This window comes from Mastigoproctus giganteus, chromosome 12 (assembly GCF_048544385.1).
Source record: "Mastigoproctus giganteus isolate SK-2022 chromosome 12, ASM4854438v1, whole genome shotgun sequence".
Lineage (NCBI taxonomy): Eukaryota > Metazoa > Arthropoda > Arachnida > Uropygi > Thelyphonidae > Mastigoproctus > Mastigoproctus giganteus.
Window position 1 is genome coordinate 17,962,411 of NC_143586.1, and position 14,619 is coordinate 17,977,029.

General features: G+C 34.8%; 1 protein-coding gene across 6 annotated transcripts in view; it reads right to left on the reverse strand.

The window, feature by feature from the left end:
• The window catches only part of CSN3 (COP9 signalosome subunit 3), a 137,595-nt gene extending 123,375 nt beyond the window's left edge, over positions 1–14,220 (reverse strand). For all 6 annotated transcript variants that reach the window (XM_090386744.1, XM_090386745.1, XM_090386741.1 and 3 more), the window contains exons 1-3: positions 14,154–14,220; positions 10,059–10,188; positions 9,814–9,926 (exon numbers count right to left, since the gene is read on the reverse strand). In XM_090386744.1, the coding sequence (XP_090242870.1) occupies positions 9,814–9,926; positions 10,059–10,188; positions 14,154–14,208 (298 nt within the window). In that variant the 5' untranslated portion in view covers positions 14,209–14,220. The remainder of the gene's footprint in view (positions 1–9,813; positions 9,927–10,058; positions 10,189–14,153) is intronic.
• Between the last annotated feature and the right edge of the window lie 399 nt (positions 14,221–14,619).

The window sequence follows — 14,619 nt, forward strand, 5'->3', positions numbered from 1 at the left end:
TCAAACTGAGGAAAGACAGTTGTAGAATAGATGTGCAGAAGTTTGCGTTTAGCCAGCGGGTAGTGATTACTGGAACAGACTTCCATCTGTTGTTGTGGAAGTTGATAGTTTTAATAAATTTAAGGGTGAACTAGATAAACATTTGGAGTGACCGGATGGGAAGGGTGGACTGGAGTGAGATGGGAAGGTTTTTTTTTTTTTTTTTTTTTTTTTTTTTTTGGCTGATGCTGTATAAGCTTGCTTTCTTGCATCATATGCCTCTGCTAATGCTAAAAGTGCCATTAAAAATATAAAATATATCTAGTATTAGTATCATTAGGAAAATGACGCAAAGAAGGAAGCTAATACAGTATCAGACAAAAAAAAAAAAAAAAAAACATCTTATCTATCCATCTGCTCTAATAATGTGTCTAATTCTTCAACAATTTTATTCAAACTACCCAAGTGCAGAACACCAGATGGAAGTTTATTTCCAATAATCAGTCATTTTCTGGCTGAAAGTAAATTTTTGCAAATCTATTCTGCAATCAACCTATTTCAATTTAAGGTTGTCACATTATGTGTATTGTATGAAAAAGATTAAGGATGCTATCAGCATTCAGTTTGTTCAATGTATTTAAAATCTTGAAAACTTCAATCAGATCTACCCACAAGTGACCAGTTTCCAACCACTGTAATCTGAAAAACTGAAGTCTTTCATGGTAAAAATATCCTTTTATGTCCTCGATTAATTGCTCTTCTCTGCACCTTTTCCAACAGATCCATATGCTGCTTACAATGAGCATCTAAGTTCTGTACACAAGATTTGGCTTAAATTGCCTTGCACACCTGGATAGTCACCTCCTTGTTCTGCTGGCAAAATTCCTGTATATCATTGATGGAACCCCATAACCTGTCCTAGCACAGCCTGCCTGCACTGCTCAGAAAACTTCATGTTGGACTGTACAATTACCCCTAGGTCTCTCATTCTCCACCACCTTGGGTATGGTATCACCCTATGTCGGTATATTATTCTCAGATTGCTGCTGCCACATGCAACACCTCGAATTTATCAATATTAAACCTCAATTAGTCTTCTCAACTCATCTGTCCATTTTTCGAGATCTTGCTGCAGTAGTATGTGTCATTAACCACACTGCAAAACTTTGCATCATTTGGGGTCCTTAAAGGTGCTCTGCAAATAACATTAGCCCAAGAAGAGCACTGCCCACTTATAACCACCACCAGTCTTCTGCCACCCGACCATCCCTTTATCTGTAGCAGTAATTTGCCCCCAACGTCCACACTGATCCAATTTATACAATAATCTTTCATGTTGAACAGCATCAAAGGCTTTATTGAAATCTAACGACAGCAGTGTCGATAATCTGAATTATTGGGACTGGAGGTTGTTTGAACTTCTGAATTGTTCGGATTTTCGAACTTATCAAAAATACTGTTCTGGAGACAAAAAAAAAAAGTTTGGTTAAGTTTAGAAATAAAAACACTAAGTTGTAATTACATATTTTTATTCATAGGTAACAAAACAAATTGAACTTTCATCCATAATAACACATATGCATAGGCCTTTGAAATATAATTACTTATTTTTTGCTGCACCATTTTTAAACTCTGTTTCTTTGCTGCCAGACCTCTGTTTTCAGCAAGAGTAGTTGAGCTGGGTAGCATTCAGTTTGTTGATTGTTTGTCAATTCAGCACCCAGTTTATTTGTCAATTTTCACATATCATTTAATTTTGTTAATTGGTAAGGTAATAAAAGTGTAAATTTGTGCTTTATATCTTCATTTTTATAGCCTGTGGATAATATTCCTCCAATTTTCGCTTATTAGAATTGACATTTAATAGAATCAAAATTCAATTTGCAAACATGATCACAATAACTGGCACCTCTACTGTAATTATTTTATGGCGCCGGCATAAAAAAAAAAAAAAAAAAATGCTGGCATGTTCAGATTATTGGCATTTGGATTTTCGAAGCTCTACTATATATGATATTAAAATTATTTTTGCATCCAGTTCCTTTTTACTGCATCACAGTAGCTAATCAGATTGGTCAGACAAGGTCTCCCCTTAACAAATCCATGTTGTGATTTCTGTATAACTCCATTCCTGTCAATATGATCCTGAATACTTCTTTAACCACTGGCTCCATTATTTTCCCTTGAACAGAAGTCAAGGCTTACAGGTCTGTAATTACTCACTCTGTTCCTTGATCCCCTCCCCCTTTGCACAAGTCTAAACATTCTTTCATAAATATGGCCGAAGGTTTGTTTACACTCTATTGCTGCTTCTTTTAATAAGCACTTCGATTCCATCAGCCCCAAGTTTTTTATTTACGTTTAGCTTCAACAATTACTCTTCTACTTTCTTCTCAGTTATCACTAGAAGTATAACTTGGTATACTTTTGGTATTCCCATCCCTAAAAATTTCTTCCCACATGAAGGTAGATGCAAAATATTTATTTGGTTTCATTGAAATTCTATATCACTTGGTTGTTGTGAATGCTGGTGCCTTGTTAATCCCAGCAGATGACATTCTTCATTCTACCATACTTTTAATGGCATTCGATCCCTATCTTTTGACATTTTAATACAAATCTAGCAACTAAAAAATACTTTAAGTGATTTCTAATATTTTTTTCTCTCAACAGAGCAAATATTATGATTAAATTGTAATTCCTGCATATTTATTCCTTTCATTCATACACTTTTATCTTGCATCCTTAATCTTACTGGCATTCTAACAGTTCTAACTATCCATGTTGAAAGTTCAACAATTATTTTCCACAACCTGTTATTACCGTATTATAAACATTATGTGTGTATACAGTCGAACTTGATTATAATGAGCATCAAGGGACCGACAAAATTTCCTCGTTATAACCGTTATTTGCTATATCAGTGATAGCAGAGATGAGGAAACCCCTGAGACCATTAAACAATGAACACTTTATATCAGTGATGAGTTAACTTTGTACCTCCTCTCTTTTTTAAATTTTCAATAACTTCATAAAAAGATAGATTCAAAAAACAAAAGAAATATTGGAGAGAACAAAACAATATAAGTACAGTATATACCTACATATCATTTGGATTAATATGCTTGTATAAACTACAATACACTTAATATTAAACACAATTTATTTGTCTGTAGTTTTAAAACCATACACTTAATACTAAACAATTTATTTCTCTGTAATTAAAATTATTTCAATTAGTCTTTATTTATGAATCTTAAAATTGATGTTTGTTTTAGAGATTTCACTTTGATATTTCTCAATTTTCCCCTTAACACTCAACATGTTAAAAGTCTCATTACTTGCCTCAGTTCCTTCAAAAAAAATTGACTGTGTCAAATGCACCTTGAGCTTGAGAGATTGTCAGCACTGATTTTGATTCACTTTCAATTGTCATAATATCATCATCACAATCGTCTTTACCATCGTTGTTATCGTCTTTGTTGAGCACAACATCTACAATGTCACTCTCTGTAGCAAGACCACTAGTTAATAAGTTGTCATTGACTTGTACAAATTCATTGATGTTATCTGTATTAAAACCTACAATGTTGTTATGTAGCAACCATTTGGATAATGGTAAGTTTTGTTTGTTTCCATCTTCTTCATCTACAACTGAATTTCATTTGAATTTAATTTCGATTTCTTGAAACAATTCAATTTGGTTGTCGAAGTAACATTCATTCAATAAATCAACACATCATTTAATAAATTTATAGCATCCAATATCGATACAGACTCGGTAAGTTTCTGTTCTCTTTGATTGATCACATGTAGAACTAGAAATCTTTTATAAAATCCTTTCAAACTCTTGATTACACTTATGTCCATTAGTTGTAAAATTGATGTCGCATTGGGAGGCAGAAACGCTAGCTTAAAGTTAGACAAATTTTGAATCTGGGGATGTGCAGGACAGTTACCAACTAACAGTAAAATATTTTTCTTCTTTTTGAATAGCTCCTTATTCCAATCATTTACGTATTGCTGAAAAATATCCGAAGTCATCCAAGCTTTCTTGTTTGCAGTGTAATCCACAGGAAGTGTCCTTATATTTTTGAAACACCAAGGTTTTAACGCTTTTCCGATAACAAACAGTTTTTTTATTTTCTTTCAGTTCCTGTCATATTTGCGCATACGAGCACCATCAAGCAACCTTTGATTTTTTTTCCACCAACACATTTTCCCCCTTTGAATGTAAATGTATTGTAAGGTGTCAAATTATAAAAAATACTGTTTCATCAGCATTGTAGTTAAGTACTAGTAATAGAAGCATGGGATGAAAGAAAGCAAGCGTATCAGCTTGTGTTACATCAGCCAAAAAAAAAAAAAAAAATTGCACACAACCATTCCAGCACATGCTCCTTGATTAGACTGGGGTTCGAGCCTGTGACCACCAAATATGGAGAGGTCAGGGAATGACCACTGCATATCCCCGGAGCAATATGGTCTTAGTTGCTAATGCTCCTAAAAACCAAAACAACAACCATTCCCTCTTAAAGTTTATCCTCCTTGAATTTAAGTTATCAACTTCCATAATGACAGATGAAAGTTTGTTCCAGCAATTAACCACCTGGCTGGCTACAACTGTCTTTCCTCATTTTGAATTTATGCCCCCTCGGATTCATAATCTGAGCACGTGAAAGAATCCCATCAGAATTCAGTGTGTTCAACCCATTCACAGCCTTATACACCTCAATCAGATCACCTTGCAGGTGCCTAGTCTCCAGCTGCTACAATTTGCTGAAATTAAGCCTTTCTTGGCTAGAGAACTCCTTCGTTCCCCTCGCCAATCTTGTTGCCCTTCTCTGTACACACTAAACCAACTTTATATCCTTCCTAAAATGAGGCCCTGAGACTTGTACGCAGTACTCAAGGCATGGCCTGGCCTGGCCAATTGCCTTATACAAAGGGATAATCACCTCCTTTTCCTTGCTAGCAAAATTCCTGTATATCATTGACCTGTGCAAGACCCTCATGACCTGCAATGGCAGCCTGTCTGCACTGTTCAGAAAACTTCATATCTGACTGATTACTCCCAGATCTTTTTCATTTTCTACCACCCTAAGTGTAGTACCACACAGTTGGTACATTCCTCTGAGGTTACTTCTACCCAGTGGTGAGCTGTGAATATTTTAACAATGGCTTGCAGTTTTTCTGACTTTCTACTGAGTAAATCTGATCGGTCACGGAAGTAACGTCATCTGCCGCTTCCACTAGAGGCTCTTCCCATGCTCGCACTACTAGTAGTGTGATTAGAACGTGTTATGCATTTTTCGTGACTGGTATGATATCTCGAGTCAGGAATGATTTACGGGGGAAGGGGGACAGATGCGGCTTATTACTCCCTTAACCATGTGTATAAGTGAATGTGTAAAACGTTTCTAGGTTTATCTAAAAAAAAAAAAAAAAAAATTAAAAAAACTTAAAACCTGGTCATCATGCCTCGCCTTACGATGATAACTGGATACAACAGTGTCTGGAGTTCTAACTTTTTAGAATAGTATGAAGTCACAGTCATGCTTCCTGAAGTTAATACTGCAGTAAGTATGATTGCAAAAATACAAATATTTGTCAACAATTTCTTTTTTCGTTTCGCATTTTCGTTATATTCCATTGTAAAGTTCTCCTGACATCTGTGTATGTCGCTTCAACTACAAGATCGGTACATCAATCGGTGCTGTTTTACAGAGATATTTAGATACATTGCAGTAGCAAGTATACATCTCTTAATTTAGTTATAATAAATCTGTTGCACCTTGTCAACAGATTTATTATAACTAATAAATCTGTTGCACCTTGTCAATTATGAGAATCTGTAATGGTCAATAAAATATTTACAATAAAAAAGTTCTTTTATTTCGCAATCGATATATACAAATCAAAACAGCTAAAAGAAACGCGAAGGATGTCTCACATAAACCATCTACCATGCGTGCTTGGCACATGTGCAACTTTTGTTTCGTCTTTTTTTTAACAACTAGGGAAATATAATGGATACATTTTTTTCATGATAAAATTTTAATATTGCGAATAAAAAATAACATGAAATATTTCCCATATCACAAATAACAAAAACTATTACAAAACATTCCACAATATAAAAACAAATATTACATAAAAAACAAACTTTCTAAAAAAAGTACACAAAAATCACAGATTACATGAAAAAAAATTATTTCACAAATATTCAAGAAAAATTGCCATATATAATTTACTTCTTTATTAATATTTGTTGTCGATTTTCTACTTTGCTCAATAGCTGGGTGATGATTACAAAGAAATGATTTGATGTAATGATCCACATCAAATTGAAGCAATGGTTTCCCATTTATATGTATGGTCATCATAATATGCAATGTGTTTAATTTTCAACATTATTCATTATGCCGAAAGCTCGCTCAGCTTCAGTACTACTAATCACGATGGTTTCAAAAATATTTCTGACTTTCTTAATTGAAAAGGGAATTTCACTCGATTTTAAAGATAAACTGTCTTTGACCAAATCTCCAAAATCATGAATTTTTATTTCATATTTTATCAGAAAACTTAAATTTCTTATTCGGTTTTCACCGCCTTGCCACCGAGATGAAAGTTCTTTCACATTCCACGATTTCCAGTAGCATATGTTTAAAATTTCTTTCAATGGTATCATTATTTTCTTTATTTAATTTAAAATCACCCTGTTACAGTAATAACTTATCCTTTAAGGATAAAACAATGCATTTAATAACTTGGTCACGAGGTAATTTTTTTACTTTCGATTTTTTTGATTCCTTCAAATTCTTTCTACTTCAACATGCTCTCAATTTTAGCTTCATAATTTCCTTCAGGATTTTTCAAATTAGCAATAGCATTGATAGTTCAAACAATTAATTTATAAGCTTTTACCATTGTGATTCTGTAAAGCTTCTGAAAGATAAGAGAGCTCCTGCAGGATGTCGATCATTAGTGCTAAATGGTTAAGAAATTCCAGATTTAAAAGTCGATTTAATAATCCTGGATTATTTAACTTCTGATTCAAATTGTTTGCACAAAGCGATAATTCCTCCAACCCACAATTGCCGCCCGCAAGCTACAAGTTGCTCATCGTGGCCCGAACACACGACCGATCTTTATAGTTTCCACATCAAGTCCTTTAGCAATCATCCTTAATTCACACTAGTTTTTTGGAGATTGGTGATAGTTTTTTTTTTTTTTAATTATTGCCTGTATGCCATTATATTTTAGAACATTTTGTACACAGTGAAAGGCTCAACAAAGTTTCAAAATCTGCCAACATTTCATCTTCGTAAAGTTTATATAATATCTGGGTTGCCTCAATTCCCCCCCCCCTCTACGTTGCTACTCTCACTAGTTCTTTGAATACAGTGCAAAATGTTGGAATCACATGGATATTCTGCTACTGTGACAAACAGACAGGAGAAATTTACTGGAAGGCATGGATCACTCACTTCTCCGAAAAACATACACCCGTTTGTTGGAGTAAAGGAGAACCACAACACAGGTTGACCAGAGGTTATAATCCGTGTTGAGAATCTTCTTAATCCTCTTGACTGGATATGGAAAGCATGTTGACTAGCGCGACTTCTCGGTATGTGACTGTAGAGGTTTCACGGACACCAGTAACACTGTGAAACAGTAATCCCTTTCACCCTTAATTTGCATTTTCTAATTACCTAAATTGCCTAAAGGACAGAGGTGAGAACAATGCATACAAAGTTCTCTCCTAATCCGTTCGTATCATGGAAATTTTCTTCGTTCAACGGAAACTATTTTAAATGTAATTACCAAGGGGAATCAAAAAAATTCATTATAAAGAAGTTCGTTAAATAGAGGTCCGACTGTAATTAAATCAAAAATGAACAGATCGATTGCACCATTAAAATGCTGGGAACAGGGCCCCGCTCACCCCACCGTAGTATCGGCTCTGGATACTCAATAATTGCATTCAGGATACCATTTGTAAAATAAATGATCGTCTCAACAATGGGCTTGCAAATTTTCAAAAAAAAAATAACAATGGGCTCTCGCGAGCCCACTACAGCTCACCACTGCTTCTACCCATATGCAGTACTTTGCATTTGTCAATGTTAAACTTCAGTTGTCACTTCTCAGCCCATCTGCCCAAGTTTTCTAGATCCTGTTGCAGTAGCACAACTGCTGTAGATGTCTTCATCACTGAAATCTTTCCTGATTTCTGCCCAAACACGGTCAATCCATTCATTTGTTTGATCGAGATTCTCCACTAATTTTTGCATAAACGATGTTATGTCGGTTTTTAAATCGATCCAGCCAACCATTGTTACACGCAAAATCATCTCGTCCAAATTGTTCAGCAAATTTTTTCGCTTGAGCCTTCAAGACTGAACCGTCTATTGAAAATCCAGCACTTCTTTGTGTGGTGAACCATCGAAGCTCAACGTTTGTAACCTCGCACTTTCTAAATTTTTTTTTTTTTTGGTTATGTTCTTTTCTAGTGCCGATGTGTAAACATCTGTATTCTTCCACAATGTTGATACATTTGAAGAGGACAAAGAAGTTTTTACACACTTTAACATTTTGCATCATGTTCTAACTCACAAATTATACGACTTTTTCGTGAATCGAGAGACACTTTCTTTTGTTAGTAGAATTGTTTCCAAACGAAGAGTTCGTAACTAACTGATTTTACTTTAAAACGATCAAGTGATCTGCATACAAAGTTCTTAGAAGCCCCGAAATGCATACAAAGTTCCTAGAAGTCCCGAAATGCATACAACATTCCTATGTTGTTGTTGTTGTTGTTATTTGGTTTTTAGGGGCATTAGCAACTAAGACCATATTGCTCCGGAATATGCGGTGGTCATTCCCTGACCTTTCCGCATCCTCTGTATTTGGTGGTGACGGGCTCGAACCCTGGTCTAATCAAGAAGCGTGTGCTACACACTGCTGCTCCTTCCCATCTGGCTCCGGAGGCGGCTTACACCATTCCTAGAAGTCCCGAAATGCATACAACATTCCTAGAAGTCCCGAAATGCATACAACATTCCTAGAAGTCCCAAAATGCATACAACATTCCTAGAAGTCCCAAAATGCATACAACATTCCTAGAAGTCCCGAAATGCATACAAAGTTCTTAGAAGTTACGTTTCCAAAATTCTTAGAAGTCCCAAAATAAATTTATGGAGTGAATACAAGACAATCTGTAAATAGGGTAATGCGACAAGTGGAATGCCAATGCACTATTGTATAGCCTCCATCCCTGGAAGACAAGGTCATAAACAGGTAGGTCATAAAGCTAAGTTGCCCTTTTCATTTTTTGTCTATTCCAAGAATTGGGTTTTTTCGACTACCAGAGCAATTAAGAATGTTTGCATAGTTACTAAAATTTGTTCGGTATATCCATGTAGTACGCTTGTTATAACAGTGAGCAATTGTATGGGAATACACGTAAATTAAAATCATTATGGCTTTTTGCTCATTGCAGCCATGATCTCGTTATTTCCGTGCTTGTTATAACCAAGTTCGACTGTATATGTACATACATAACACACATTGAATGATTTTGTATGTAATTATAATCATAATCTAATTAATAATGCTTATAAACATTAATGAAAAATTACATCTGTGAGCAAAAAAGTCAGATGGAGTGATCCAAACTTACTAGATTATTTTCTATGGCAACATGATTTCTAAGATAAGCTTTTACCTTATGCAATGATTTCCAGGAATGCATTAATCACAAAACTCTAGGGATACCTGTATTAAAAATATACTAATCATTGAAAATTTTTCAATACTGTAGTTCCATACATGAATCTGGTGCAAATCGAGCCTGTTCTCCATTACAACCCGTAATAAATTCTTGCACTTGAGCATAAAGGATTTCATATTCCGGAATGTTTGGCAAATTAAATTTTACACACCTGAAAGAAAATTAAGTATTATCATTATTTTTATTGTCTGAATAGTTTTGTAAAGATAATTCTACAAGCAAATCACATCTGTGAAAATTTTTTTTTGAATTTTAGAAAGGTATAAAGACAAATAATAATTACAAAATAGCAAGGACTCCAATGGAATGCTCCTGGAGATCAAGGGTAGCTAACACATCATCAAGATGAGCTGCATTTTTCATTAAAACTTCTGTGCTTTTATTAATGAAATCACAAAGCTGTTCAAAGTTACCTAAAAATGAATAAAAAACTTCATGTTTATGACTGAAAATCATATTTATAATATATTTTAGTATTTCCTTGCAATACTAAATAAAAATGTTTTAAAATACCTTAAATGAAAAATATACACAGAGCATAAATAATACTGATAGTGAGTATAAAATACCAAAGACTGCCCTAGTACTCTGTCTCAACTGTTGGGAGAAATGTTTTACTACACAGGATTATCCATTTATTGCACAACTGACTGGTACCAAGGTACTATAACAAAACAAAGCAATTATCATTAAATGTGCTTTGTTTTGAGGCAGATGGAAGAAGGCAATTTCATCTGACAACAGTAGTATTTAAGGAACAGCACAGCATTTATTAACATGCATGTGTAACAAGTTTTTTCTGAAAAAAAAAAAAAAAAAAGTGTAAGTATTAAATTTGGTATCTTATTTGGTATAAACAGGTTTATACCAAATACGATTGCAAGTGCACCACTTATTAAGGTATAACTACAATTAAAAAACAATATTACTCTACAACATTTACCTCTATGGTGAGCATCACATTCCAGGACCTATACCTATCTCATTGCATGCATGCAATCAAGGAATTAATATAGGTCCCAGAACATAATGCTCATCATACAGGTAAATACTGCAGAGTAACCTGTAGAGGTAATGGCTTGTTTAAAGTTGTGTTGGGAAATGCACCATTTATATTCTTACACGTCCACATGAGCAAGGTAGCCACTTACAGAAAATTCTCTATTTTTATTTAAATACTGCTTTTCATTTTGATAAAATTTTATTCTACTGCAAACTGGCTGGCATTTTATTGGATAACCCTATACAATCAGTGCAAAATCTAAGTAATAACCATCTCATATTAGCTACTTCCCAAGTAAAATCATCCCATATTATTATTATCCAAATACAGAACCTTCCCAATGTACTTTAACTGTAATATTTTTAAAATTAAATTATCTAGGTAAATAATTCTCTATACAATTATAACAGATGATTATCTAGGTCTTAATGAAGTAGCATACCCTGATTACTATCATTTACCACCCACCTAAACTATATATCACCAGCAAACATTAAATCTGTTATTACTTCATCAATTCATAAACAAATATCATAAACAATATGGAATCCAGTACAGAACAGGATTCTGTGAGACCCATAGCACATTGCTACAATTTATACAAAAGGAATTCATGTGAAACAGTATCAAAGTTATTGGCACTTATAGGTCTATAATTAACCATTTCACCCTTAGCAGCACCAGGGTAAATCAATGAGACATTTGTCATCTCCAAACTACTGAACTACATCTCAGCTGAAGGATGCACCTATGTTAAATAAGGGTTTATCAACTTCTGCCATTTTCTTTCGCTGGGATAATGCTAGAAAAATATCAACAGCTCCTTGTGAAAACAGGAATAAAGCATCTTAGCCTACATTCAAATATCTGTTTCTTTCCAGTTGAAAATTACATACAGATGGCCAAAAGGCCAATGATTTGACTTATGTTTGTACTTTTGCCATTCTGTTCTATATAATGGTAAAGTAGCAATGACAGCAATCAATGTGAAGTGTAGTAGTAGTAGTAGTAATGGAGGCATGTGATGCAAGAAACAAGCATATGAGCTCATGTAGCATAAGCCAAAAAAAAAAAAAAAAAAATCAATTTCATACAACCATTCCCTCTAAAAGTTCATTCAGTTCCTCCTTGAATTTATTTAAACTATCAACTTCCACGACATATGGAAATTTGTTCCAGCAACCACTAGAACAAACCACCTGCTGGCTAAAGGCAAATTTCTGCACATCTATTCTACAACTGTCTCTCCTCAATTTGAATTTATGCTCCCTCGGGTTTGTAATCTGAGCAAGCGGAAGAATCCTCAGAATTCAGTGTGCTCAACCCATTCAAGGCCTTATACACCTCAATCAGATCACCTTGTGGGTGTCTCCAGCTGCTGCAATTTGCAGAACTTAAGTGCTAAGAATATACCATGAAACATGTGATTCCCATCTGTATGTAATTTCCAAACGTTATTTGGTTTTTTTTTAGGAGCATTAACAACTAAGGCCATATTGCTCCGGGGATATGCAGTGGTCATTCCCTGACCTTTCCGCATCCTCCGTATTTGGTGGTCACGGGCTCGAACCCCGGTCTAATCAAGAAGCGTGTGCTACGCACTGCTGCTCCTGCCCACCTGGCTACGGAGGCACCACTAATTTCCAAACATAGATAAACAGATATTCTAATGCAAATTGAAGTGCTGTATTCCTCTTTTTACAGTTTAACATTACCTATGCACCATGGCACTCAAGCAACATCTAAAGCTCCTTGCACCTTTTTTCACAATAAAGTTCAAAATTTTCTGTTCCAATTTGCAGTGATCACTCTTATCATCTAGTTCCAATACCTGTTATCTGGACTAACAGTACTATCAAGAATACTTGCATGTAAATAATGTTGAAAAAAGAAAAATTAGGTAAGAGGAGAAAAAATATATACACATTTAGCTCATCTGCTATATGTTTTTTTTTTTTTTAAACTTGGACTACTTCACACAGATCAAGCCACATGAATCATGTGTGGCTTGGCATAAGTGTTTACTACTTAATTTGCTGCTAAAATTTAATTACTATATACAGTATATGTAGAATGCTATTGTGTTTATAATTTTGCACATTGATTATACCATGTTTGGAAATTAGCATTAGTAGAGGCATATGATGCAAGAAAGCAAGCATCAGCCAAAAAAAAAAACCCCTTCCCATTTCATCCATTCATTTGTTCCATATGTTTGTCTAGTTCTGCCTTGAATTTATTTAAGCTGTCCACTTCTACAACGATAGATGGAAGTTTGTTCCAGAAATCAACCACCTGCTGGGTAAAGGCAAATTTACACACATCTATTCTACAACTGTCTTTCCTCAATTTGAATTTATGTCCCCTCAGGTGACTAATCTGGGCAAGAGGAAGAATCCCATCAGCATTGAGCTTGCTCAAACCATTCAAGGCCTTATACACCTGAATCAGATCACCTCACAGGTGCCTAGTCTCCAGACACTGTAATTTGCAAAACTTAAGCCTTTCTTCATAAAAGCAACCCTTGGTTCCATTCACTAATCTTGTTGCCCTTTTCTGTGCTCGTTCCAGCAGATCTACATCCTTCCTAAAATGAGGCCTCCAGACCTGTATACAGTACACAAAGTGTGGCTTGACCATTGGCTTATACAAGGGGATAATCACCTCCTTTTCCCAGCTAGAAAAATTCCTGTATATCACTGACAAGACACCATGACCTACTCTTTCAGACTGTCTGCACTGCTCAGAAAACTTCATATATGACTGCACAATTATCCCCAAGTCCTTTTCATTCTCTACCACCCTGAGTGTAGTACCACACAGTTGACACATTACTCTAGGGTTACTGCTACCCATATGTAGTACTTTACATTTGTCAAATATATACATACTCTTATTATTCTACTGAAACCTCGTCAAAATTAAACTCTGAAATGGCTTGAATGCCTAACGTAATCGTTTCTCGTGTTTGTTTTCTCATTTAAAAGAACGCAAGTCACCGGCGCAGTCAATAATCAGCATGCCGCCATAAAATGTCACAAAGCCGGCACACCACACAAAATATAATTATAATCGGAACTACCGCTCCAGTAGTCTAGCTTTCTTGAAATAATAAATGGTAGATATTTTTCTTAAGTTGCTAAAATACGCGCAACACTCCTATGTTTAACATTTTTTTCTAAAATTTTACTTTATTTCCCCCCACTGGTGATCATCAAGAAACACTAAGCAATTCAAGTGTAAGAATCGAAACCACCTAGATGTATTAAAACTAATCCTTGAACCAAAGAAATCATGAAAGTGATAACCATTAGTACATGGTTTTAGTTAACTATGACACTAAAAAGAACACTACTTTAGGAACTTTTTCCCCACCTTGAGATGATAGGGTTCGTACATTTACTACAAATTGCTCTAGCGGTGTCGCCATTTTGTTTGGAGATGTGACCTATAACATGACGTAGCCTTTTTTCAATCTCGAACCCAGATCACAGATTACGAGTATTCAATGGAGTTCAAGGGCAGATCGATACTATTTTCGAAGATCGATACTATCTACGACAGTATCACTACTCTGTGGAGGGTTGCGTGGGTAGCATTACCCAAAAATGTAAATATTAAAATATCTGTTAGAATTACTTTAACATGATTTTAATAGGTTTTCTTCATTTTCAATTATTAATTCGTATACATTCTTCATTTTCAATCATTAATTCGTATACATTCTTCATTTTCAATAATATATTTATATCTATGTTTATTTACACCTATATTTATATTTAAATTTATGTTTATACATTTCCCTCGTGGGTAGCAAAGTTGATATTACTACCGTCCTTTC